Source organism: Amphiura filiformis, chromosome 3 (assembly GCF_039555335.1).
Source record: "Amphiura filiformis chromosome 3, Afil_fr2py, whole genome shotgun sequence".
NCBI classification, from domain to species: Eukaryota; Metazoa; Echinodermata; class Ophiuroidea; order Amphilepidida; family Amphiuridae; genus Amphiura; species Amphiura filiformis.
Genome location: NC_092630.1, coordinates 68,290,226 through 68,317,925, shown reverse-complemented (window position 1 = coordinate 68,317,925; position 27,700 = coordinate 68,290,226). Strand labels below are relative to the sequence as shown.

The 27,700-nt window shown below is 35.0% G+C and overlaps 1 protein-coding gene across 1 annotated transcript in view; it reads left to right on the top strand.

The window, feature by feature from the left end:
* LOC140149023 (nucleolysin TIAR-like) overlaps positions 1–27,700 on the top strand; it is a 349,403-nt gene that overhangs the window by 3,086 nt on the left and 318,617 nt on the right. The window contains 1 exon segment of the mRNA XM_072171166.1: positions 2,776–2,818. Coding sequence (XP_072027267.1) covers positions 2,776–2,818 — 43 coding nt within the window.

Sequence of the window (27,700 nt, the reverse complement as noted above, 5' to 3'; positions counted from 1 at the left end):
ACATTTTTCAACAGATTGAGAAAAGATTTGAGGTTTTTTAAATCAAAAAGAAATTTGCAATTTATGTAATCTCTAGGAACAGGTGAGAATCCTTGCAGAGGGTAATGGGAAAGTTGGAATCAACTTTCATTAGCTTAAAAATTAACTTTTTCTGGCATTGTGAATAATGAATTTGATGCCTTTAAAATAATTTTGGACCAATACCAGAAAACGATGCGGGCAACAGCGAGAACCCCCAAAAATAATTATGTACGGCCTAAACATGATGAGACAAATAAGTACTCAAATGATAGTCATTTATCTGTTGGCCATCTATCGTTTCATATAAGAGGGGATTACTAGGGGTACAGTAGTCTTTTCATGACCACTAAAACTGAAGCAGCGCATAAGGTCAAGGGGGTAGAGGGGACAGGCCCTTGGCGCCACCCTTAGGGGTTGCCGAATTGACCAATTCAGCATTGATTCTGCGCCCCCTCTTATAATTTGGTTCACCTCAAGTTTGGTAGTGACGTATGTGCGTATTTTGCTCGCCCGCAGTATCGAATCGCGCGCATAAAGTTAAACGCGCTGAGTGTACACACACGCATACAGAGGCGGTTTGTTGGCACGCTTGCGGCACAACCGCGCAAAAGCATTAACGTCACTGCTGAACCAAAATATAGTGACAAAAGGCTAAATATTTGCGCCTAGTTTGTTTTGAAGGAACAAATAGGTTAGAGTGACATATTGTGGGACACACAACCGCCAACTTCAAGGCTCACCAGTTAGAGCAGGTTGTCGTCAACCTAGAACAACTTGTTAAAGAGCCAACACGAAAGGACAGCATACTTGACCTATTTCTCAGAAACAATCTCACCCTTATGGAGAAATCCTGTGTGATTCCTGGCATAAGCGATCTTGACGACATATCAATGATCACCATAAACACCTTCCTAAAAATCATAAAACAGAAACCACATAGAGTGTACCTCTACGGTAAGGCTGATATGCCTGGGTTAAGAGCAGGGGTAGCATTAAGGTCCAAAAGTCGGGGTCGTTTTACCGTGTTTTTCACTCCCGAGCTTGCAGAAAATCCAAATACATGGGGTGAAAATTAAATCTCGGGGGTGAGAAATATTTTGCAGTGTAGTCAGGGGTAGGAGTAAGGTCCAAAAGTACAGGGTCAGAGTTCACCCCCGAGCTTGCACATTCCCAATATATGGAGGGTGAAAAATTAATATATTCTAAATTTAGGGGGTCATTCACCCCTGATCGGGGGTTAACGCTACCCCTGGTTAAGAGCTGAGTTTAGCTAATTCATTGACAAAATTAAATTCTGTGAGGAAGCAGCAAGTTCTGATTCTGTTGAAGACATGTGGATGTGCTTTAATTGTAATCTGAAAGAAGTTATGGACAAATTCATTCCTTGTAAAACAATTTGGAAGTGTCACAGTACCCCATGGATTAATGCCATTAATGTTAAGGTTAAGAGACTCCATCATAAAAAAAACAGAGCCTATAATAAGGCTAAGAAAACTAGAAGTGATTAGGATTGGATGACTTTCAGTAACTTTAGAAAAGAGACTCATAAATTCACCAGATATTCCAAAATACATCCAGAAATTCTACCTTGAAAGTAAGAAGCAATTCTGGTCCTTTGTCAAAAAAAATGAGAAAGGATGCATCAGGTATCTCATCTCTAAAATCAGCTGGAGAGTTTGTTTCCGAAAATATACTCAAGGCTGAGATCCTGAACAACCAGTTTTCATCAGTATTCATACAGGAGAACTTAAAGCACTTTCCAAACCTACCACAGTGTACAAAAAATGTACTACACCCCATTCAAAACATTGTCATACACACACCAGGCATTGAGAAGCTAAGGAGTTATTTAAAGCCAAACAAAGCCACTGAGGTTGATGAAATATCCCCCGTATTCTAAAAGAGGCTTCTCATGAACTGGCACCCATACTTACAAATATTTTCAGGCTTCTTTGGACACTGGCTGTTTGCCAGAAGATTGGCACAAAGCTAACATATCACCCATTTACAAATAAAAAACCCTTTAAAAGGGAGTGCTCAGGCATGATTGGAAAACATGGTTGTACAATGTAGGTCGGTGGTAATTCATGTAGGCCTACTAATACACTTCTTGTTATAAAAAAGTGTACCATAGCTTTAATGTTATTCTATATATTTATACTATGATCAGCTCTTAATAGGTGGGAATTATTTGTTTTTTGTTACTGCGCAAGTCAATAAAGTTCCAAATTACGCGTAGCGTAAATTCACAAAAAGCATGTGTCATTCACGCAATATGCAAAGCGCCCAGTTCATGCGTGGGTGCTGCGCCCAGCGTGTGTGTGTATGCCATTCTACATGTTTATCAATCCACAATGTTATGAGTCCCGCCTATTATGAGCTGATCAGAGTATAACACAACATACATGAAGTAAGAAACAGGTTTCAATGGTGTACGTAGGTCTAGTTTGTGTATATGTAGGACGGTAGGACCCACCCCATATTGGATTTTTTTAAACACTTCAACATGTACATGTAATATATACAAATGGTAATGAAAAGTAAACCCAAAGTTATACTAAAGTAATTTACAAACATGTATGTAATTTCAATGATGTGCACTAATTTGGACATCAATTCAACACAATTTGAAGGGGCATTCCGTGATCCACACTTTGTACAGAAATATTCAGATTTTTATCATTTGTATACCACTGGAAAACTCTGGCAGAACTGTTTCTGTATAAAATAATTCTTGCCGATTAATTCGTTTAGCAAGCATATCGTCAAACTTGTTCGCCAAATTACAACACAGCAAGTGGCATATGGGGCATATAAATATACATAGAGGCTGTATCAAAATGATACCAGTACTCATCAATTTTGATGTTGATTGATAAGCGTACATGCTTATTTTATTCTTGCAAACAAACAATCTGATCAACTGAAGTTGTGAGATTTAAGCTTTTGTTCCTGGATATCTACTGACAAATGTCATAAAAAGTGGATGCTATAGGATTGTGAAATACTCCTTTAACATATTATGTCACATTTAGTGATGTAGGCCTATGCACTTGAATGTTACCCATGAAAATAAAAAGTAAAGTTTAAGTTGAACATGTTAACGGTCTAAATAATACAATTTAAATATTACACCACTTTATCACCAATGCATCATTTTTACAACAAAAAAAATAATTTAAGCCCTTAGCTCCAATGTGCTCTGTTCTATTTCAGATGCCATTTTACCCAAAATGGTTTTACTTTATAAATTTGTGTTTGTGGGATATTTCAATCTGTTGGCGTTGAAGATGCTGCTGGATATAAATTTGTATCTGTAGAATATTCCAATTTCTGTTGGTCTTGATTCTTGAAGATGATGCTGTGGAAGGCTGTTGTGTAGAGTGTGAATGAGATGACTACTGTGTATATAGTGTGGATGAGATGACCACTGTGAACTTCTGGCAAATCCAGAACAATCAGAACACCTTACTTATCTCTCATTGCAAATTTAAGAGTTCATGGACATTTGGTAACTTGGTATAATTGACCATGCAGGCTGACCTAGCTAGCTGACTTTGTCCATAAAACAAAATCTGTTCATGGACAGTTTGTAACTTGTTATTAAACTTCAACTTCAACTTCCAGACAACTACACTATCAATCTGTCAACACTCATAATATTGAAACTGATTATCATTCCCAGGTAACAAAACCCTCCACTATGGGCTACAGAACACAGTCTTATAAATAATTTCATATGGAATGAGGCTAATATCCTATCCCCACCTAAAACTAGAAATCTCACTGTTGCATATATTTATGAACTATGTCATGAGGAGTGAGGTTATTTTAGGAGCTGGCAGTAGTCTGCATTAGTGCATTTCTATTACTGAGATACCATGCATTATTCTACAAAATATTTTTAGTGATTACAAAGCAAGAGCATTTGCAGAAGAAGCTCGACTTGGAGCTACTTAGGTTCAAGGGTCAAATTTTATTTCAAGGTCCAAACTGAATGTATATATTCACTCAGGTGTACCTGAGCGAAAAAAGGTGACCGAACATGTGCTGAAAACTACAGACCGGTCTCCTTGACATGTGTGTGCTGCAAGCTACAAGAACATGTTTTACACCCACAAATCAATGAAACACCTAGACTCTAACAACATATTGACTGACTCAATACCAACATGGGTTTAGATGGGGGTCATTTGTGTGAGTCTCAACTCATTCAGACCATGCATTACCTTTCTACATCATTTGACAAACGTGTTCAATCTGATCTTTTAGTCCTTGACTTCTCAAAGGCGTTTGACATCGTTCCTCATCACAAACTCATGCTTAAACTAAAATATTATGGCATTACCGGAACAGTGTACAAGTGGATTTCCATTTTTAACACAGCACTTACAACGTGTTGTAGTGGGCAAGCACTCCCAGTGGGCAAAAGTACAGTCTGGGGTACCTCAGGGTACATTGCTCTGCCCGCTGCTATTTTTAGTCTATAATAACCTGCCGGAGAACATTACGTTCTGTCAGGATATTTGTAGACGATTATATGTAGAACCATTAAAAATATCAATGAGGATAAATCCCTTCAGGATGATCTTGACAGATTATCCGATTGGGAAAGCAAGTGGCTCATGAATTTCAATGCCCATAAATGCTTTGTCCTTAGGATTACTGGCGAGGTTACATGTTGTACCCATCTTGACAAATTATAGTTTGGGTAATAATTCCATCCTTGAACAACTTCTCACTCCTATCGTGGAGTGGAAATATCACAAGACCTTAAATGGGACACACTCATATCTAAAATCACTGCTTCTGCAAACAAAACACTTGGTTTCATAAAGAGAAACCGGAGTTCTTATAATAAGGAAACTAAATCCAGAATAACTGTCTTGGAACAAATTATGGTCAAATATGAGCTTAAATTTAGTTAGCATAGAAACATAAGTATTTGTAGTTTTAGTTATGAGACCTGGTGGATTAGACATGTTTCTATGGTGACCAAAAATTATTTGGTTTCTGTTACTGCGCTCGTCAATCAATTCACAAGTTACGCGAACCTAGATCCATATTTAAATGTGTCAGGCAGGCATTAAAAAAAATGCGCATATTGTAGGTGCTGCGCCAACTGCAAACATGCTTTTGTCTTTCACTACCTTGGCCAATTATTGTCAAGTAGGCCTGGCATTTTCGGGTAATTTTGTCCCCGGGTACCCGGCGCGTTTTTCGGGCGGGTAAACCGGGTACCCGAAATTGCAAATTTCGGTTTTGTAGTGTCGGTGGACCTAGACCTAAATGCTAGGATCATTCATGGTTGACCTAAAAAAAAATGTTTTGTATTTTTAATATGAAAATTGATAATTTGTATTCGTGTCATACTCTATTAATGATTTCAAAATGCATTGAAATTTTTTAATATTTTTTTTAATTTCAGGTACCGGGCAGGGTATTTCCTGCCCGGTAATGTAATCTCGGCGGGTACCGAATACCCGCCAAAATGCCAACCTTATTGTCAACAGGGGTGGTATTATCAATCCAGTTCCACAAGTTAGCAAGTTATACACATATAGTTTTTTAAACTTTTTTCTTGCAATTTCGATTCTATCATCGTGGTTATTTAGAAATTCTTGCACATGATTGCAGAATTTGTCCATTGTAGCATCTGTAGTAAATTATTTGATGAAAAGGTGGTTTTTGTTAGGTTTAAAGACAAAAAAAAGACAGTTACTGGTATCAGAATCTATTGATTTAAAAGCAATAAAAACTGAACAATTTGCTATAATTATGCTTATTTATAAATGCTTCTTAAGCTTGTATTTATTTGGTAAATCCTAAAAGCCCATGATGCAGATGCGCACATTGTTTAGCTTTGAAATGTGCAGTAATGATGTTAGCTAAACGATGTGCACATCAGTGTGACGTCGAACAGCGACATCAGGGGTCCCCATGCAAAGGCTTATTGGATTTATCAAAAAGGTGAATTACTTTCCAGCCATTGCTTCTCTCCAGTGAAAAGTAAGACAAATCCTTTAAACCAGATAAAGTTGTATGAATGTCAACTGGCAAATGCATGCTAAAAATATTTTAACAAATGCTCAACTGTATTTTTTTGGATGAAATGAGCACATGATGGGATGGGGTTGCTGAACTTGGGGGGGTTATCTAATCTGAAAGTTTATACTTCTGTCTCACCAAAGTTTAATCAAAACCAGCCGTATTAAAACATAACATAACATAACAACGGCGCTTGATATAGCGCAATACCAAAAATATGAACATTGCGCTTTACAAATATACAAAAATAACAACAGCAAAATACACTAGAAAATATACGTTTTAAGACCCTTTTTAAAAGATTCAACTGTGAGATTAGTGCGAAGTGTAGCCGGTAACTGGTTCCAGAGGGTTGGGCCAGACACACTAAATGAACCATCACCAATTTTTCTCTTACTCCTAGGGATGACAAGGCGAGTAATATCAAGCTCAGAGCGAAGGCCCTTCCTAGGTGGAATGTAGGTAGCGATGTAGTCAGTGAGATATATCGGTGATAGTCCATTTAGCACTTTGAATACGTGAAGAATAATTTTAAATCGAATTCGTTTATCAACTGGTAACCAGTGAAGTGAGTTTAACAAAGGAGATGTAGAATGACGGTGCGGAACTTGGTAAACTATGCGAGCTGGCCGATTTTGTAGGCGCTGTAGACGAGCAAGATCTTTTACGTTGCATCCAAACAGGAGTGCATTGCCAAGTCAAGTTTAGATAAAATAAGTGCCCGCATAGCATTTGAGGAAGCATCATGATCTATGAATCTGCGTATCTTAGCCAAGTTCCACAGTAAGAAATTAATTGATTTGCACATGGATGTGATTTGATTAGACATAGTCATAGCAGCGTCAAAAATGATACCCATATTTTTAATGGTGGGAGATGGAACAATATCAGTGCAACCAATTTGTATTGTGATCTCAGACAATCTGGTGATGTTATATTTTCAAAATGCAGATTTTGGTATCAGGTTTTTTCTCATTAACATATTGAAATTATGCGTTCCAAATCAGTATATTTCTGAAGAAATCGTCAAAATAGTCTCAACTGTGGTTTACCACGTTTTAAACTAATTCAGCAGTTTTTGATGATATCTTCGAAATACAATCGATTTGGAACTCCAATTTCAGTATGTTAATGAGAAAAATAGGATCTTTTATTTGATATCAATCTATTACATGATCATGATGATTATCATTAATAAAAACACGGTAGACTACCAGTTTTATGCTCAGTAATTCCATAAAGAATTAGTCGCATTTACAAGGAACATTTACATGTTCTTTTTGCATGAATACTTGAAAGGGACAACATTTTATGTTATACGTAATTTGATTTTCCAAATATATCAGGTCATCTTCCTTAAACTTAAAATGACCAGAAATCCTTCCGGATAATTGTTACGGGATTGAGTTTTGAAAATAACAGGCATGCTAGAAATCGCACTGTAGGAAATGTAAAGGTGGGCTGTCAGGTGTGCTATTAAATTGCACTTGGTAAGAAGTTTAGGAATTGAGGTGTGTTATGGTTATGGCTGTAATTTAAATACAATGGTGATATTAGTTTTAATTTGAAATGATTTCTCTACTAATCATATAATTTTATGGAGACCGAGTCAACAATAAGCAGGTCGGCTATATAATACATCTGGTATAGTTCACATAGATTCATGCTGAATTTCTCTCATGTGACCAATTGCAATATAATATTACCACAATTTCTAAGTAGACCTAATGTTTGCATATTGGATGCGTTCATATTTTCATTCAATTTTGTAATAATAATCTTTGGGTGTACTATATTTTAATAAGCTTACATGTTTAGTTCACATTTCTCCATTTCAATGCCTGCTTATTCAGCTAATAGATACAAAAAGAATCGGGGCATATGCAAGGGGCTGTTAATATTTTCACCATTTTATCATTTTAAGTAGGATGGAGGGGGTAAAATCAGTTCTGGAGTGTATAAAAAAGTGGCAATTTTGCAAGAGGGAAAAATATTGAGCATAATCTACAAAATTACAGATTTGTACTAAGAGAAGTCTGATATCTTTTCTTTTAGTGATGAGGTAAAATCATTTGAAGTATAAAGTATTTGTAAATGAACATTTTACTGAACTAATTGGCTTAAAAATGGAGGCATCGATGTTGTATTAGAGCACCGTAGATAATGCATTCTTCAAAGGGAGAAATAATAAAGTTGCTTTTGAATATTAAGGATTTAAATAAATTTTGCATATTTTTTTAAAGTTCACATCTCTGCCAATCTAATGTTCTAGAATTATAATGCACATAGGTGAACTTTTCACCACCACAATCCTGTCAAAATGTTTTGAAAAAATTATGTTTTTAATTTAAAAATACCATTGGAGAGAGCCTGATCCTGTTATCAGTTCCAATACCCTTTTGAACCCACCCTGAATTTTATGATATGCCCGGTGTTCACCCCTCATGGGTTGATGTTACATGTAAGGATTTACCCCTCACATCCTTAGAGCATTGCCTATAAAGAGGCACAGCTTGTACCGGATCCACTTTGATGTATGTTGTCATCCTTGGTTATCTCACTATAAGGTATCTCACTTGTGCAATTTGTCTTCCCAGGAGATGGCATGTGAATGCGATTCAATGTTTTCATTATACAGTTTCTATACAATGGAGAGTATTTAACATTGATAAAATGACTCGCCTTTTATGATCAATTTAAAAAAAAGAATCACACACACACATAAATAAACACCAATGAATTGTAAACAGTTGAAAATCAAACTTATTATTGAACTGATCTAATCTTTATGTTAAATTTGTTTCCCATTGTCTAGACAAAGTGATATGAATCTGATATCAAATCTTGCAGTGTAATCCAACTTGAATCATTTTGCCTGCAAGGTGCAAAGCCATGAAATCTCAGGCAGCAGGTAGATACCCAAATGGCACTGAGGCAGGCAGGCAGGCGTCTTCATCTCCTTAATTATGATGAGATGCATGACTTGTCATCCTCCATCCAACCTCCCTGTCGTGTCATAAATTAAAAACCTCTAACCATATATCACTTCTACCTACTTAGCCAATACACTCTAACCTAACAACACTATCTGGCATTGAATTTGTTTTCTGTGTAAAATTGTGAAATTCAGGTGCTTGAAGTAATATTAACGTTATCTTTTATTCCTAAAAATTTCAGTTTTGGGAAGAGGAAGGACGTGAGCCGTGCTTTGTTCGGTAATGAGCTTCTATTGTTTACATTTTGTTATTAATATATCTGATAGTAACAAATTATGCAATCTTGATTATAATAGAAAACATTCAGTTTTGTTGTACTTTCAAAACATTGCATGCCCATGAATGTGAGATGCGTGTCTTTATGAGATATGTTATGTAAGATTGTGGTTGTTTACATACATTCATAATCAATAATTAATGGGCTATCACTATCATACAAAATTACAAATTGTGATAATTAATAACGACCCTATCATTGCATAACAAACAAAATATATGTGTTTTTTGTCAGTTACGTTGTTGCAAGAAACAACAAATAAGAAAATCCGCAAACAAACTGGGCAAAACAGAAAATAACAGGCATGCTAGAAATCGTAGGAAATGTTAAGGTGGGCTGTCAGGTGTGCTATTAAATTGCACTCGGTAAGAAGTTTAGGAATTGAGGTGTGTTTACTGTTATAGCTTTAATTTTAAAAAAACAATGGTGATATTAGTTTTAATTTGAAACGATTTCTGTACTAATCATATAATTTTATGGAGACCGGCTATATAATACACCTGTTATAGTTCACATAGATTCATGCTGAATTTCTATCATGTGACCAATTGCAATATAATATTACCATAATTTCTAAGTAGACTTAATGTTTGCATGTTGGATGCGTTCATATTTTCATTCAATTTTGTAATAGTAATCTTTGGGTGTACTATATTTTAATAGGCTTACATGTTAGTTCACATTTCTCCATTTCAAATTCAAGTTGCGTCCCATACACTTAATGCCTGCTTATTCAGCTAGATACAAAAAGAATCGGGGCACATGTAAGGGGCTGTTAATATTTTCACCATTTTATCATTTTAAGTAGGATGGAAAGGGTAAAATCAGTTCTGGTCTGTATAAAAAAGTGGCAATTTTCCAAGAGGGAAAAATATTGAGCATAATCTACAAAATTACAGATTTGTACCAAGAAAAGTCAGATATCTTTTCTTTAAAAGTGATGAGTATTGAGGTAAAATCATTTGAAGTATAAAGTATTTGTAAATGAACATTTTACTGAACTAATTGGCTTAAAAATGGAGGCATCGATGTTGTATTAGATCACCGTAGATGGTGCATTCTTCAAAGGGAGAAATAATAAAGTTACTTTTGAATATTAAGGATTTAAATAAATTTTGCATATTTTTTTAAAGTTCACATCTCTGCCAATCTAATGTTCTAGAATTATAATGCACATAGGTGAACTTTTCACCACCACAATCCTGTCAAAATGTTTTGAGAAAATTATGTTTTTAATTTAAAAATACCATTGGAGAGAGCCTGATCCTGTTATCAGTCCCAATATCCTTTTGAACCCACCCTGAATTTCATGACATGCCCGGTGTTCACCCCTCATGGGTTGACGTTACATGTAAGGATTTACCCCTCACATCCTTAGACCATTGCCTAAAGAGGCAGTGCTTGTACCGGATCCACTTTGATTTGTGTTGTCATCCTTGGTTATCTCACTATAAGGTATCTCACCTGTGCAATTTGTCTTCCCGGGAGATGGCATGTGAATGTGATTCAATGTTTTCATTAGACAGTTTTTATACAATGGAGATACAATACATTGATAAAGTGACTCGCCTTTTATGATAAATTCTTTTTAAAATATCACACACACACAAATAAACACCAATGAATTGTAAACAGTTGAAAATCAAACTTATTATTGAACTGATCTAATCTTTATGTTAAATTTGTTTCCCATTGTCTAGACAAAGTGATATGAATCTGATATCAAATCTTGCAGTGTAATCCAACTTGAATCATTTTGCCTGCAAGGTGCAAAGCCATGAAATCTCAGGCAGCAGGTAGATACCCAAATGGCACTGAGGCAGGCAGGCAGGCGCCTTCATCTCCTTAATTATGATGAGATGCATGACTTGTCATCCTCCATCCAACCTCCCTGTCGTGTCATAAATTAAAAACCTCTAACCATATATCACTTCTACCTACTTAGCCAATACACTCCAACCCAACAACACTATCTGGCATTGAATTTGTTTTCTGTGTAAAATTGTGAAATTCAGGTGCTTGAAGTAATATTATTGTTATCTTTTATTCCTAAAAATTTCAGTTTTGGGAAGAGGAAGGACGTGAGCCGTGCTTTGTTCGGTAATGAGCTTCTATTGTTTACATTTTGTTATTAATATATCTGATAGTAACAAATTATGCAATCTTGATTATAATAGAAAACATTCAGTTTTGTTGTACTTGCAAAACATTGCATGCCCATGAATGTGAGATGCGTGTCTTTATGAGATATGTTATGTAAGATTGTGGTTGTTTACATACATTCATAATCAATAATTAATGGGCTATCACTATCATACAAAATTACAAATTGTGATAATTAATAACGTAACTATCATTGCATAACAAACAAAATATATGTGTTTTTTGTCAGTTATGTTGTTGTACGAAACAACAAAGAAAGAAAATCCGCAAACAAACTGTGCAAAACAGAATTGCACACATTTCCTATGTTAACATATTGCAATCAGATAGAATTGAATTAGGTGAGCAAATGAATCCCCATGATCCAATAACATGGAAGAAGGAGGAATCGTAAACCAATTAAGCTCACAGTTATGTCTTGAAAGATTTATAAGTGTATACTTGTATGTTCATTTCAACTCTCAGATGCATGTCATGGTTTAATGTCCTCTGTGTAATGCTAAGATTGTTACTTACAGAGAGAGAAGTGTAATGCAGTGTGGCATATAGTCTGTTATGAATCAGATTGCTGGTCATATCAGCTAACTGTATTCAGCCTATAAAACATAGGAGTTCACATATTACCAAGTCATTAACATGAACATTTTCCCTAGGGATAGAGAGAGTAAATAGGTGAGTTATAATGAGGCAAGTTAGAGTTTGTTATGGAGGTACGAATGGTCTATTACAGCATAGACAGTAGCTTTCTACTGTCTATGATTTTTAATACAGAATGCTATTATAATTGTTGTTTGTACTATCTATTTCATTTTACATACGATAGAACCAATTTAATTTAGACTCGAAGTCTGTACTCGTTCACTCTTATCAGGCTGTTTCTTTTATTGTTATTTTTTACTCTTCAAAGGCAATTTTGATCAAATTGGTAAACATGTATGCAAAAATGTGAATTTTCAAATTAATTCTGTGTAAAAACCATAACATGACATTGAATTCATTATGGGGTATAGCTAGTGTCTGACCGATCAGATCCTTATCTGAATCGGCCGATTGACCGATCAATTCCCTCTTTCATCTGCCAATTCGATCACCGATTACCAATAAATCCCCCAAATGTAAACAATGGCTGCCATCGCCGAGTAAATTTCACCAGTATGTTGAAAGGGTACTTGCTCTGAGCACCAAAAACACACTCCCGTATTCATTTAAAATACTTAATTTGACCATGATTATTCTCAGTTCAATTTACCTTTTCCCCCTAATGTCCGTGTCTGTCGAATCATTTGATCACCCCATTTTAATATTGTGTTTTCGTTCAAGTCAGTACATGAGTTTTGCACACGGCCCGTAGCTCTCTCCAAACTGACACGCACATGTTTGACCCGGAAGTACGAACTACAATAATGTACATGTTCATCTGTTGGCCGTACGGCGTATGTACATGTGCATGCGGGGAATTACCTGATTATCTCAGCTGCGTGCCTGAATCACGGTATGAATATAAGTTTATCGCCTACAAAGCTTGTTCTTTTGCTAAATTTCGCTTGATTATAACTAGTCTAATTCGAAGAAATATATCAATAAATGAAAACTTGTTAAGCTTCAACAATTACTTTCATGATACTGGGTGATCGGTGCATTACATTGGTGGATGAAGGAAAAGTCGGCCGATGCAGATCACTACCGATAAGCTAATAATCGGTCCGATTTGGAAGCTACTGATCTGATCGGTCAGTCTCTAGGTATAGCAGTTCTTGAAAAAAATCTAAAAATCTGATTTTAATAAAATAAAATCAGATTTTTTTATTAAAAAAAAAAAAAAATCATCAACTCTGGTATTTAGTTTCAAAATAATGCTTGAATGAAAACAAAAAATAGCCCAGTCAGAGAAAGATGGCTATCTCATCACATAATTTTGTTTATACTTCATTTTATAGTCACAGATTATAGTATGATTGATAACCCATCACTAAGGAAACTCCAGGTGTATAACTCTTCATATATTTACTCATTTAACTGTTAGTCTCCTATATGGGAGACAGGTGCTTGTAATTATTTCCTATCCTCCCTGGGGCTGTAGTAGGTGGCTATGTGGAAACAGCACCAGAGACTGTGATGCAGTCTCATTGTTTCCCTATGGTAGGAGATGCCTGTTTAGAGTTAGTCTCTGCATAAATTGGACATTGTACACAGCTGATTGTTGATTTTAGTGTAAATGGACAACACCTGACACTGTAACTAATGCCCAGAAACAATATTCAGCCTTACATTACATGAACTGTATTTTTATATACATTAGAAAAATTAAGAGCCTCTTTGTCATTTTGTTTACATTTTTTGCAATGACTATTTTCTTTTTTTTTACCTGAAAAATTGTCAAAATGGATGCTAAAAATATCTCCTGTAGTTATTTATAGTACCAAGAAGTAAAAAACATCCTACAAAATGTTCATTTCCAAATGTGGCAAGGATCTGTACATTATGTAGCTATTTTGACCACAGCATGAACCTTCTTTGTGCAATGGTTGCCATTTTAACCAGGAAATAATCATAAAACTTTAAAGATATGTTCCTGGTAATTCAGGTCAGTTAATTTCACCAATTGGTGCCACACAGTGGTTTGGAGGTTGAATGCATTTAAGCAATGGGAAAAACAAAATGACTTAAAAATTAAGGGCCATGGGTGCTTGAAGGGAGTGGGATGGCACAAACCATATTTTTACAGTTTTAGAAATAACTAAGAAACTGCAGCATGCTTCTTAATATTAATACATTTATTTTAGAAATGAGTCAAGGAAGATAATAATCACATTTATATTTCCATACATTACATGTAGGTCTTACAGTTCTTGAGTAGTAAAGACAACAATATATCAAAATCAAGTTGCTCCACAAGTGACTTCCTGATTTAAGTCTTCAGAGATTTAACTTTTCTGGATTTATCCAAAAAATTTCGATTTGGGCCATAAAAACAATTCTGGCTATTTTAAAAAAATTGTTTAAAAAATTTTCGAGTTTGATGATATTTTAGCATTAAAAGAACAGACAAATAATTTTAAGAGGTGATACCCAGTAGCCTTCTACCTGGGTGAATTCCCATAAATGTTTGATATTTCGTGCAAGACTCAGCAATGTCACAACTTGGACAAATAGCTGTGATACATCTCTTGTACCCTTAACAAATTTTAATCAAAAACCCTGGGTCATAAATGGACTTAAGGCTAGGCAAGATATAATGGCATCCCCAAGTCATGTTTTCCTCCTTGTTAATCAATTTTGATCTTACAACAGACACCCAGTGACACTGGCGTCATCAGCTTGCATAGGATTGGCCAACCTGTCATGATATGTACATCAGATCCATTCAAAGTGCCATTTTTAACCTGTGGCATTTCATAACTAGGGTGATGAAACTCATCATGCATAATTCACAACCAATATTCATACTTTAGGGAAGTCGATAAGCTAGCTCTTAATTCTATTATTAATTCACAATCACTATGGTCAAGATCATCTAATCACATTCTAATGTGTGTAAAATTAGGAAAGGTGCGGATGAATTGGTCATCTTTTTTTTTTTAATTTGAGAGAATTTGTAAGCAAATTAGAAAAGAGTGATCATCTTGTAGTTGGTAGTGTGTTGAATGAGCACTGCAGTCTGAACAGTGACTCCGTCATATTTGCAAGTCACTCTCAGGGTTGGGGATTGTGAACCTCTGGATTGCTTTGCTGTTCTCTTGGTAACATTTAATTTTAGTGTGTGTTTGGTACATACTACCCAATACATGCACAAATCTTTGTAATATAGTACTCATACTTCTAAGGTAACAATTCAAAATATTGATGAAGCCATATAACTATGCAACTAGTATTGCGTCATAGCAGAAAATAGAAGTTATGCATGCAAATAACCCATGGCAAAAGGACACCTGGACGTCACCTGCAAATTTAATATATTTAAAATAATGATGATAATATCAATTTATTATTAATGGTCCTATGGTGAAACAACCCCATGGCTATTTACACTGAGGTCAAAGGTCATTTGAGGTCAACTTGTAAATAAGGCTGAAAATACAAAATCAAATCAAATGCAATTGCAACCAAACTTGAGCCAAAGCTGCATTATGGGAACTTACATGTAACGGTGGTGTTCAAGGTCACATACTGAGGTCAAAGGTCAACTTATAAAATTGGCTGAAAAAGAGCAAAAAGTGTTTGACAAAAATGAAAAAAAAACCCAGTTTCACAGGAATATTTACTATGCATGGTGTTCACTACCCATATCTTCAGATGACCTATCTAGGACTACCATCCCTATTTTATTATATAAAAAATTATGATCTTTACTTTTCTAAGAATGTGTCAAAAAGCTGTCAAAATGGTTACTGTGGTTAAAGAGTCACGTACCTTAAATGAATTAATCAAATAGAGGATCGGAAATGTACATGTAACCATACACTGCCAGTTCGGGCTCATAATTTTTAATGCACTTGGTGTTATTACCTCTGCAGCATGGAATTTCAAAATGTTTTCATTGACTAACGGAACCACTGAAGCTCCGGTTCTCTATCATTTTCTTTGCAGAAATTATATGATCAAAGTATACAAAATCTACTACCCCTTCAAAGTATGACTTAATGTGCATCAGATCCCTCTCATGTCAAGTAAATTTCTTGTCCCTGTCTCAAAATATGCCATTGATTAATATATTACCCCATGTCAAATTTAAAATTAAAGTTTTTAGTGGGACCTCCATGATGTTGAAATTGTTGGTCAATGGCCATACCATATGCATAAGGCAGCTATGTTGGTATGCATGGTTAACATTAGAAATGATCACTGCCTTATGCATTTTGTTCATGTAGTGTGTACTATTATGGGCTCAGATAGCAATATTGGTACAGTATTTATTTGCAATTGCAATTTTACACAGAAATGAACAGCGAATTCATAACAAATTAACAAATTTTGAGAAAGTCCAGACGATAAATGTTATTTACTTTACTTGGCCTAACCGTGTATATTGCAATTTGCACTTTTCATGGTCAGGTTGGTTTGATTCATATATCCATGCCCAAATCCTCAAAATTTAGTTTGTGAAGATCTGTATTAATTTTCTTAATTGCAGGAGGAATGAGAGATTCATCATTTATCAGGGATGAATATTTGATATGTTTCAGGCATACAAAAGAAGTGCTTTAAACTTAATTGTACTAATTTGTAAATGAAACACTTTAAAAGTGGTTAAGACTAAGAGAATATTAAAATGTGTCATGTTGTTACAAGTGGTGAATTCAACATATTCAACATATTTTTATTTTAAGGACTTGATGAGACAAAAAATATGTTGAATGATTCTTTATTTAATATTGTTAATTAGCTGTGTTACTTTTTAATGTTTTACTGGGTACACATGAGTGTCTTCTAGTTTTGTCTAGTTTTTGCCAGTTTTTGCTGGTTTAAATCAGCAAAGACTGGAAAGTACAGGTTTGCCCACAAAAACTGTGTTGTGCCTTGTGTTGTATTAAATCAAATTGTAAGTGTGGTCATTTGCATTCATTTGGATACACACAGACTGTGGACATCAACCTGCCCACTCAATGATTATAAGTAATTGATTAATACTATACATGACACCCTATTGCATCAAGTAAGAGAAAGGGAAATTCTACAATTAATATCATGCTTGTGAGTTGATTTCCAAAGGTTAAGTTATGTTGCTTATAGTACATGTGTTGTAAAATTCAATTACTTAAAATGAGGATTTGTTATAATCATCAGTGCATTTTGTTATCCAAATACAAAATAACAAAATTGTTTTAATTTAAATGATTTGTTATTTTTGCTTGACAAAACCAAGTTGAATTTTTACTCACTATAATATTTCGTCCTTCAAATTGGAGGACTTCATCAGGTATGACTGATAATGATGATCCACTTTCCTGGGAAACTGGTTTACAGTATTCCTAAGTCTCTCTACCAGTCTTTAAAAGTGGATCGATTGTATGTGCATTAGGAAGTATGTGCCCTCCTCTCTATTTAAGGTCTTGCTCCCCCTTCTACTTCTCTAAACTTTCTGTTGTACTACCACCCAAAGATTCATCCCAATTTATTACATAGTTGGTACGGTACAAGTGATATGATCAAAAATTGCTTATTTGGTTCTTTTTCTGATACCTTGCATTTAGAGCAAGTGTACTTTTTGTTAAGTGACCTCAGCTTATGCTTTGTGTTCCATCACTATGGTTCAGAACATGCATGTAGTTTTGCAGACATGTCAGATCACAGTTTTGGCATCCAATTTCGTATGCAATTGCTGCTTTTTCCTCCTCTTGCGTGTCTTTACTAAAATCTGTCTGAGTGTTTAATGGGGCTTCTTAGCCATACCTACCTAAAAATTTCTTTGGATACATGCGAAAAGGCCACTAACATTATGTGATAACCACCATGCCTTTGCTCTTGTCGTCAGTATTCCTACTTTTCTTAGCACTCAATTTTTCAGCATTTTTGAATTTTATTTTGCATTTGATCTTGTACTTTGTCTGGAGCCCATTTTTGGTAACCAAAGTTTTTAAGGGCAGTACAAATTTCTTGCTTTTCTTAGATTTTGTCATCTGTTTGTGTAACAATAGATTGCATATTTCTTGAACATATAAGATCTGTTTTAAAGACTGGTGGAGAGACCATGGAATACCAGAAACCGGTTTCCTGGGAAAGTGGATCAGATGATCAATATCAGTCATATCTGATGAAGTCCTCTGTGGAGGAGGAAATAAATACTGCAGTGAGTAAAAATTAATTTGATGTTGTCAAGCAAAAATATCAAATTGTTTATTTAACCAACAAACTGGATGAACTTATATGTTAATTTATTCTAAATTGTGTGATGTTTTCTCAAACAATGTATACAATTTGCATAACTATTCAGGGATGTAAAGGGTGTTATGTTCTTTGCCAATTTTGTAGAACAGTAAACACTACAGAATAGCCAGTCATTAATAATTCAAAGACCATCATACTGACATAGAACACTTACATAATTTATTTCATTGTAAATGTCAGAAAACAAGAAAATCAGATTCGGCACTTAATAATAAGAAAAAGGGGTCATAAATGATTGTTGAACTATGTTGCCTTGATGTACTAACACAGGAAAGGACAAGACTTTAATATTATCAGGTTGTGAAACCAAATCGGATACCCGTAATCTGAGAACCGTGCCATGTTTTTTGAGATGATGAATACAGAACAAATTGTATAATTTACTGTATACATTGACACTGATTAATGATGGAACCTCATTTATATTCATCTCAGGTAGCATAACATTGGTGTATGGTGATGTACAGTAGCTCTATGGAACCTGAGACCATTTTAGAATGTGAACCATAAGAATTACCGACATATTTTGATCTACTTTTGATACAATTTTTGTAATACATTTAGCTTTTAAAAAATATTAGTGTATGAGTACATCAGCAGCGGAGATGTTCAGGAAGGAAGGATGATTTTTTTTAGACAATCATCTGATCTTTTTACCTCCAGTGTGACAAGAACAAGATATTGGATGCAGGATACAATAGTGTATCAAATTGCTTAACAGACATCTTCGTTCTGTATATCCTAGTAATTCAACAGATTATGAGGGGCATTTTGAATAACACACGCAACAGGCTAATTATGAGAACCACTGAGACTTGAATTAACTTGTGCAGGAGAAAAGGCATTTCTACACCTGTAACTGATTTCACTAGATTTATTTAAAGAAGGAAAACATAAAAAGGAAAAAGACAAGAAAAAGATGAGTTCAACCTCTGTGAAATATTAATGTGAACCTTGAGTAAGCTGAGTAGAGGCTTTGGAGATACCAGCTGACACTGTGTAATGTAAAACTCACAAGATTCGTCTGTTCTTGAGGTTTGATCTGACTGGTTAAACATAAATACATGGGCAGAATCTAGCGCTAGTTATAATCAAGAAAAAAGAAACAAGGTTTGCAGCAGATGATATTATTTAATTGCAATTCGTGTCCATGCCCCTTATACTTCATGCAGCTGTAACCTTCTGTGGCCTCCTCAGTGTCCAGGACATCAACCTACTTGGGGTCCAATAAGGCAAAAGGTCTACAAGAGTCTGAAAATACAGATTTTTGCAGGGGTGGTTGCTAAACCATTTTCTAGAAAAATAACATTTTAGTTTGATCATTAATTGATTGATTCAATATCTGAGTGAAAATCATGCTTTGTTTCTGAGCTTTCTTGGGAATCTTTGGAGTAATTTATTCATCAACAACTTATTTGTTTGCATGCTTGTTTAATTAAACAATCGCTCCATGTGGAGACACACTTAGGTCCTGATTGGTATGCTACTCTGAGGCAGCTTTGTGTTGGTGTGTTAGTTTTCATGGAGTGCATCTTCACATCAAAATATGAATCAAATTTGTAATAGATTTACCAAAGAACTATCTAAACAAACTATAGACAACAGACGTCCTTACCCCTTTTATACCTACCTGTTCTGTCACATATATAGTGCCAGGTTATTCATCTACTTGAGATGGTCAGGACACTGTAATACATGTAATATGCATGCGGTCAGTGGCAGGTGTCCATACAGTTTAAACACTTGTTCTATTGACTTAAGTTTCGTCACAGTGTTTCTACTGATATGGAAAATTTATGCAATAAATTGTTTTATAATTGCACTTAAAAGATGTGTTTTTTGAAATAAAACTATTTAAAATCAGTTGCAGTGGTGTGTGAAAATATGAGAGCAAGCTGTTTGTTTTAACCACAAAAATAGGTCAATTTGTTGAGCAAGTGTTCTGGTAAATAATGTTGGACTGACAAACAGGGAATGTTTTATTGCTATTTGATGCACTGTAGCGTGCAGTAGTGTGTGACTGCGCATTTAATGCTAAATTTGAAAATGATACAGAACAGGATTGGGCCAAAGGGGTTGATCCTCAACAGCGTGTATCTGAAGAGGACGTGAATGATAATGGTATTTTGTTAAAAGAGTCATTTTCAAGGAAATGTCAACATGCATCACAGAAGCACAATGAAATAACAAGGTCTGTACATTGTAGAGTGTTTACTATGCATTTAGATGAAAGAACATGGTAAATAATAAGAAATGAGTCTAAAAAAGAAGCAATTCTATTCACCTGTGTAACTAAAAACAACTCTTGAAAAAACAAATTATTGCTCTCACTCTCAGTTTTCACACACATCCGATACTGCTTCCGTGAAAAAATTAGGTCAAAATCACTTGTTGACACTTTGGTAGGCAAATGACAAATGGTTGTTCCTTCTGTTGTTGTTCTCTGCATCTCAGTATCTCATGTTTTGTTAACCTTCTGTCATATTTTGTTTGCTTTCTTGGGATTCTTTATTTATTCAACTCAGTTTGCTTCCCCTCTCTTTATCTGAAGTCAAGGAAGGAAGGGTCTTTTGGTACTCAGAAACTGAGAAGTTGTTTCAAGTTGTAGCTTGAAGCAGATTTGCTGTGACAAACAGACAAACAATTTGAAACATGTGACATGCAAGAATGAGTTCACTGCTGTCTTTATGGCATCCATATGCGGTAGCTGGAGGCATGAATGTTCCAGGTATACCAGTAATGGAAGTGAAGATAAGCGCAATAAGAGTCCGTAACACTTCTTTCGAGCTCTGTTGCTTTATTTTAAATAGTATTATTATCCAGAGAAGGAGTTGTCCAGCCCTTTCGGGCCAGCCTTGTGCCCCGCGCTCACTATTTAAGTCTGAGGATCATATATGGCAGCTAAAGAGTCCTGTGTTTAACCTTGGAATTTAGATCTGCACACACAGTAGAGGTCCACAGACAGCCGATCTTGTACCCCTCTGACTAGAGTCTTACTGGATAGAATATTAGGTCTGATAGTGTGTAATATTGTTGTCATTTTGCTGAAGATCATGTCCTCCTGAGGATAATTCGTGATTGAAATTTTGTGATCAAAATGTAATTGACTGTTTAAAGTTTAATGACAATCATGCATCATGCATCTTTTACATAGAATTTTTTGCCACAGTATATTTTGATACAATGTTGGATATATGCAACGTGCTGTTTTCTCACCCCCTTTTCTGTAAACATTCTGTATCCATGTTTTTGTACTAACCAACCCGGTCACTTGTTTGTGGTGATGGCTAGTTGGAACTCATTTGCAACTAACATACTAGTTCAAAGTTGAGCCATAGTACAATAGGAACCGCTGGGCCAAGTTTTATAATAGTTGTACTCAGGTGGGTCAAGGGTCATATAGGGGTTATTATGGGTCATTCTGCAAAATTCTTGTAATTTACTACTCTAAATTACATCCTGTAATTACCAAACTTGGTGAGAAGAACCGCTGACCCAAGCTTCATAAAAGTTATCCGCAGCTTGGGGTGCAAGGACATGCAAGGGTTAATGGTTCTGATTCTGAGTTTGCCATCCCATATTTTCAGTAAATTCATCATTATTCATTATTTCCCCCAAGTTTCATTATCAGTCAAAATGCGAAACCAAATACAGTCTTCTATACCCAATAAAGAAAGGCTCCAGTGATTGCAGTGCGTGAAGCAAATTCAGATTGTGTTTACGAGGCAAAACAAAATGCACAAATGCAGGGATTTTTTTACCCCAAAACACACTTTTAATTTTTAATTCTTGAAAAATAGCAAAAGTGAATTCAAAAGAGGGCATGAATTTCAAATGATGGTGATAATTTAATTGCATAGCAAAAATTACATGAATTTTCGGTCATAGACCTTTGTCAAGTGTGAAGTGATAACATGTTGTGTGCCAGAAAACAAAGGAAGGCATGAACTGAGTCGCGCAAGAAAATGAAAAGTGCAATATGTGACGCTTAGCGCGATGCAAAGGAGGGCAAGTTGTGCAAAAGATCATCACCGTAATTACTGCAAAGAAACAATGAAGGAAAGGAATAAAGAAGGAAATAGAAAGAAAAGAGAAGAGAAATGAAGAGAAGAGAGGAAAAATAAGAGAAATTAAAACAAAGGGAAGCCTAAAAGCCTTTGCGATTGTATCCCTGATGCACCATCGATGTGTGCATCTTTTCTGCTTAATTGAACCAAACATGTTGATGTGCATATTTTTTACTGTGTATGTTGAATCTGTTTGAATTGAACAGAAAAGATGTGCACATTGATGACACGTCATCAAAAAGGTTTTCTGGGATTAACTGAAAAGGTTAATTTCTTATGGGAAGTATAACAAAGACTGCAGTAAGATCTCAAGATAGGATGAAAGCAGCATTTCCAGCCAGTAGATTCTCATGTCTTGAATGCTTTACTTAGGGAGCGATCGTTATTTATGACAGAGGGGGAATGGGAAAATTTAGGGGGGAACACAAAATTTTTTTGGGGTCTTTAGGGGGGAACCTGAAATCTTTAGTTGAACCAGGAGGGTGGATTGTTAAATTTTAAATGGAGAAAATTGGGAAAACAAGGGGGAACGCGAAAATTTTGAGCGGACGCGAGGGGGAACGCGAAATTTTTGTCGATATTTTTTCCAAAACGCCCATTCCCCCCCTGCCGTAAATAGCGATCGGTCCCCTATCAATAATGAACAAAATGATGTACACTTTTAAGGAAATTTACCCTTATTTAAAAACAAACAAAAATTATTTCATGTATGTTAAAAATTATTTTATGTATGTTAGATATTATTATTAGATTTATATTTTCACTTACATCCTTTTTATAGTTTAAGGTTTATTAAACCCAGTACCATAGTAGATTACCAAACTGCACTTCTCAAATTTTCAGAAAGTACAAGCATAGTCAACATACTTCAATGGAAATGATGTCATAAAATGATGTTCATGAAATAATTCTCTATGCTGTTGTCAAAATAAAACTATTGAAATAAATAATATGATATCACACAAAACATGATGAACTGATGGTATACAAACTTCATTACATGCTCCTACTATTGTGTGCCAATGTTGAACACAATCACACATTCATGGTGATAATTTGCTGCCTATTATGGCTCTGTTATAAACTTGACCTTGTTCATGCTGTAATATGAGGATGTTGCCTTACCGTCATTAAGTAACGTGACTTAAATACGAATCTATAAAACCATCACCTCATGAATTGTTTTTGTATTAAAAAATATGAGAGGAATCTCATCATAGGCTGTTAATAATTAAGTCATCGTACGAGATAAGCATTTGTAGTAAGTTTTGTGCCAAATGCATTGTGCATGTATTTCCTCCAAAAATGTCCTTTGTTGTGTGCATGTATTTATTATACATGTTCTATAATCAGTTTACAAGTTAATTTATGGAACAATTTATCATCAGTTACAGAGTTCAGAGGTCAACAGTAGATACTGGAAAAAATATTCCTTTGTCTGATTTGAAATTCAAATTTGTAAGTAAGACGGGCTGTTATATTGACTATTTTGTAATAAAAGAGATTTTATTGTGACTCGATGAATATTGTGAAGTATCTATAGGCATTTACTGTGTGAATTATTGCATTCCCGTGACATTAGAAGATCTATATTGGCACTTCAGTCTGCATAAATTTCCACAATAAATAGGGAAGATTGCAAAATTGAAAATCATTACGATCCTTTCAAAAACATATTAAATGAAATTGTTGAGATTTGCGATAGTTATGAAAGTAAAGGAGAAGAAATCTGTGTAAAATGTGCATATTGCCTGATGAGTGGGAACTTCCGATTTAATTGAGTTGATGAGCATCTAATTTGATGTGGAGTTCATTGACCAGCTTTGTGAGTAATTAATGAGTTCATGTCTATGTAACTGCAGTGTGCTAAAACCTTGTATGCATTTGCGATTGAAAAATACAGTAACATAGATTACATGGTAATCAAACACGAAGATAGACATATAGGTGTATTGCCACATGTGATTTTAGTTGAGATCTCATAGAGGATTTATTCTTTAGCTTGACCCGTTAATGTCCCTTGTTTCATAACATGTCCAGGGAAAGGGGGTTAACTCATTGGATTGTCTGCAATACATGTAAATTGTCCTGTGCTATTTGATTTGAAATCAATTATACATTTGTCATGGTTGTGTATAGATCTCCTTTGTCCATTGAAATCAAAATATGTAAATAGCAAAAAGCCTCACATAAGGCTAATGAAAGTTGATTCTTAGTTTCTCATCACCCGCCCGCATCACCTTCAATTTGACCAAAACTTTCATTATTTTCATAAAAAAAGTCAATTATCTGAAAATTGAGATGGAAATAATCAAAATTGAAACTCTCAAAATGTCTGACATCCCCTGCTGATCATTCAGATCTTTTCTCAATCTGTTGCAAAATGTCGGTAATGATGATCTAAGCATTAATACCGGTTTTGAAATGGTCTTTCATCAACAATATAGGTAATAGCCATATAAATGAAAGTTTTGACAATAATGAAATTTCACTGAAAAAAATGTGATGGAAAACTAATCATTTCATTAGCCTAATGTCTTTAAAAATTATATTTTCTGATTGTGAGTGAACACATCTTCACAAAATAAGAAATCCGAGATACACAAAATATTGTTCCAGAATTATTTTTTCTCCTTGTAGTAAATCATCTGAAAAGTCACTTGTTGAATGTGTAGATTTGAAATCTTTGCTGTTACACTCTCAGACTAGTAACCCCTTTGCTTCTACAGGTCTGCTGGCTGGGAGTTTGTCCGTGAGAGTAATTTGTAATTTCTGTGCTGGTCCAACCAGACACAAATTATTATGCACAGAATGTCGGCCTGGTGTGATTTATGCATTTTGCCCAACACTCATATGCAAATTTATTTGGAGTTAAGCTTCCTTTGGCAAACATATTGAAAAATACATAAAAATAATAACATTGAATCTAAAAATAATGAAAAGCTCTTAAATATTTATTGCAGAAATTTCATATTTCCGCTCAGTATGTTGGGAAGCAAAGTGCGTGTCAATATTTGACACACCATATAAATTTTAATGCATTATGAAAATACTTCTTTCAATAGGCATCTTGATTTACATGTAATGTTGTGTTTATCTTCTAAAGATGAAAAATAAAGCATCTTTTGTAAGAGAACAACCAGAAGTTTGATGAAGTTCTATAAACAAAAGTCCTTTAGTTACGGAGGGAGGGGGTCAAAAAGTCTGATTGCGTTAGTAAAAAAGTAGTTAAAACAAAGTTGATCTTTTTTTAAGGATTTAATATATAATTTTAAAATTTTAGTATTTTCTGAAGTACAACATTGACATCTGTGATGCGATCAAGCAAAATCAGTCGGAATTCGGAAATATTGATTTGAGATATAGCCAAACAAAGGCTATATTTTCTTTTGTTTCCTGCTGTTTTGGAAACTCTTCAATTGCTCATATCTTTAGAACTGGTTGTTCAATTTCAATGGAGTTTTCTGCAAAATGCAGAGCTCTTTTGCAAATTATGCTATTTACTACCCTATAAGAAACTGAAAATTTATCCAAGTTCCGACTGCATCACATTTTACAGTGGTTGCTTCAAAATGATTTCAAATATAGAGTGCAGTACTAGCAACCTGCAACTTGTAAGTTCAATTTTAGCAGCTGTACTGCATTGATTCTTTTTTATTTGAAAATCCAGCACCCCCTGTACAACCCCATCCACCATAGCGACGGCCTTGTATCCTATGAATATAATACAAGTTGGAATTTTGTATATTTGACACTTACGCTGGAGGGGAGGGGGAGGGGGTTGGCCTTCTAACGAAAGGACTTTCGTTTATAGGACTTCAGCGAACTTTTGGGTTGCTTCCTAATTGTTGATAAAACAATGTGTTTTTATGAACTTTTAAGAACAGGAAGAATGGCTTACATGTTTATGTTCCACGTATTTCAGGCCCCCGAAAGTAGTACATGTGAGATTCTGACTTGCAACCATACTCCTGGACCATATCTAGATGACAAACCTTATAGACCAGATTGATACATACCAGGACTACACAGTCCCAGTTGCTGATACACATCGGGACTACACAGTCCCATTTGCTAAGGTTGTTCTTTTCATTTTAAAATGTATACAATAATCATAAAGCATCATAATTAATAGCGCAATTACAAGTCAATCATGTTTGTAGGTTAAAATCAGGGTGCTAACCAAGTGATGAATCCATAACGATCACCTTGATCTTAATTAAGATGTAATTTCTGGTGTTTTTGAAGTGGTCAATTTAATCCCCAAAATGGTCACTTTTGATTTTCTTTCAATAGTAAATAGTGAAAATGTAGTGTTTGGGAAGTCTAAGGTACATGTAGTGCTACTGAGTAGAGGAATAACCAGACAAGATATGAGAGGAAGAAAAGGGGTCATTGAAATGTTTGTTTAGACAAAAACAATGATTTAGAAATATTTTTAATGTTGGGTTGAACACCATAGCTATTAGATTACATGAAGCTTTTATTACTCAGTTTCCAATAACATCATTGTGCTTAAAACTTATGATATAAATTCATACATTGAGAATCAAACAAGACATTTGAGCAGTCGCATATGTTCATGATTTTGAAGTACCATATTGAAGTCCACATACTAGATATCAGCTTTAGATAACTGGTTATGTATGTATGCTACTACTTTAATGGAAGGATGTGAGATCATACAAATGTGTGTAATATGAATATCATAGCCAAAGGATAGGTTCTAACTCTCCAAGCCAGGAATATCAACAAACTTTGACATGTATCTATATTAAGTTTGATCTTCATAAATATGCTATGATTTCGTATGTTATTTGTCATTGCAGGCTTAATACTAATATGGCATGCACTTTCACTGTAGATGAAGAGATGCCCTGGAAGAGATGTTAAGCATTGTGATGCATTTCTTTTTTTAGGTGGGGGGGGGGAAGGGGTGATTTCAGGGTGTATATAGGAATGACATAAATATTGTGAAAGATCAAAGGAAGAAGTTATACAATATATTATCTTTTCACAATATTTAAAGTACATTACTGGTTTAGTTCTATGTGTTAATAAATTTATTAGATCAACAAACTACTACATGTCGCTATATGTTTCTTATTCACTATTATCTAGTGTGCGGGAAGTATTGATTTGATAATTCATAGTGAGATTCCCATCAGCACAAATCTTGGATGAGTGTTGGGGCCTATTTCAGTGTTGAGAGACGGAGAGAGAAAGAAGACACATGAATGGAG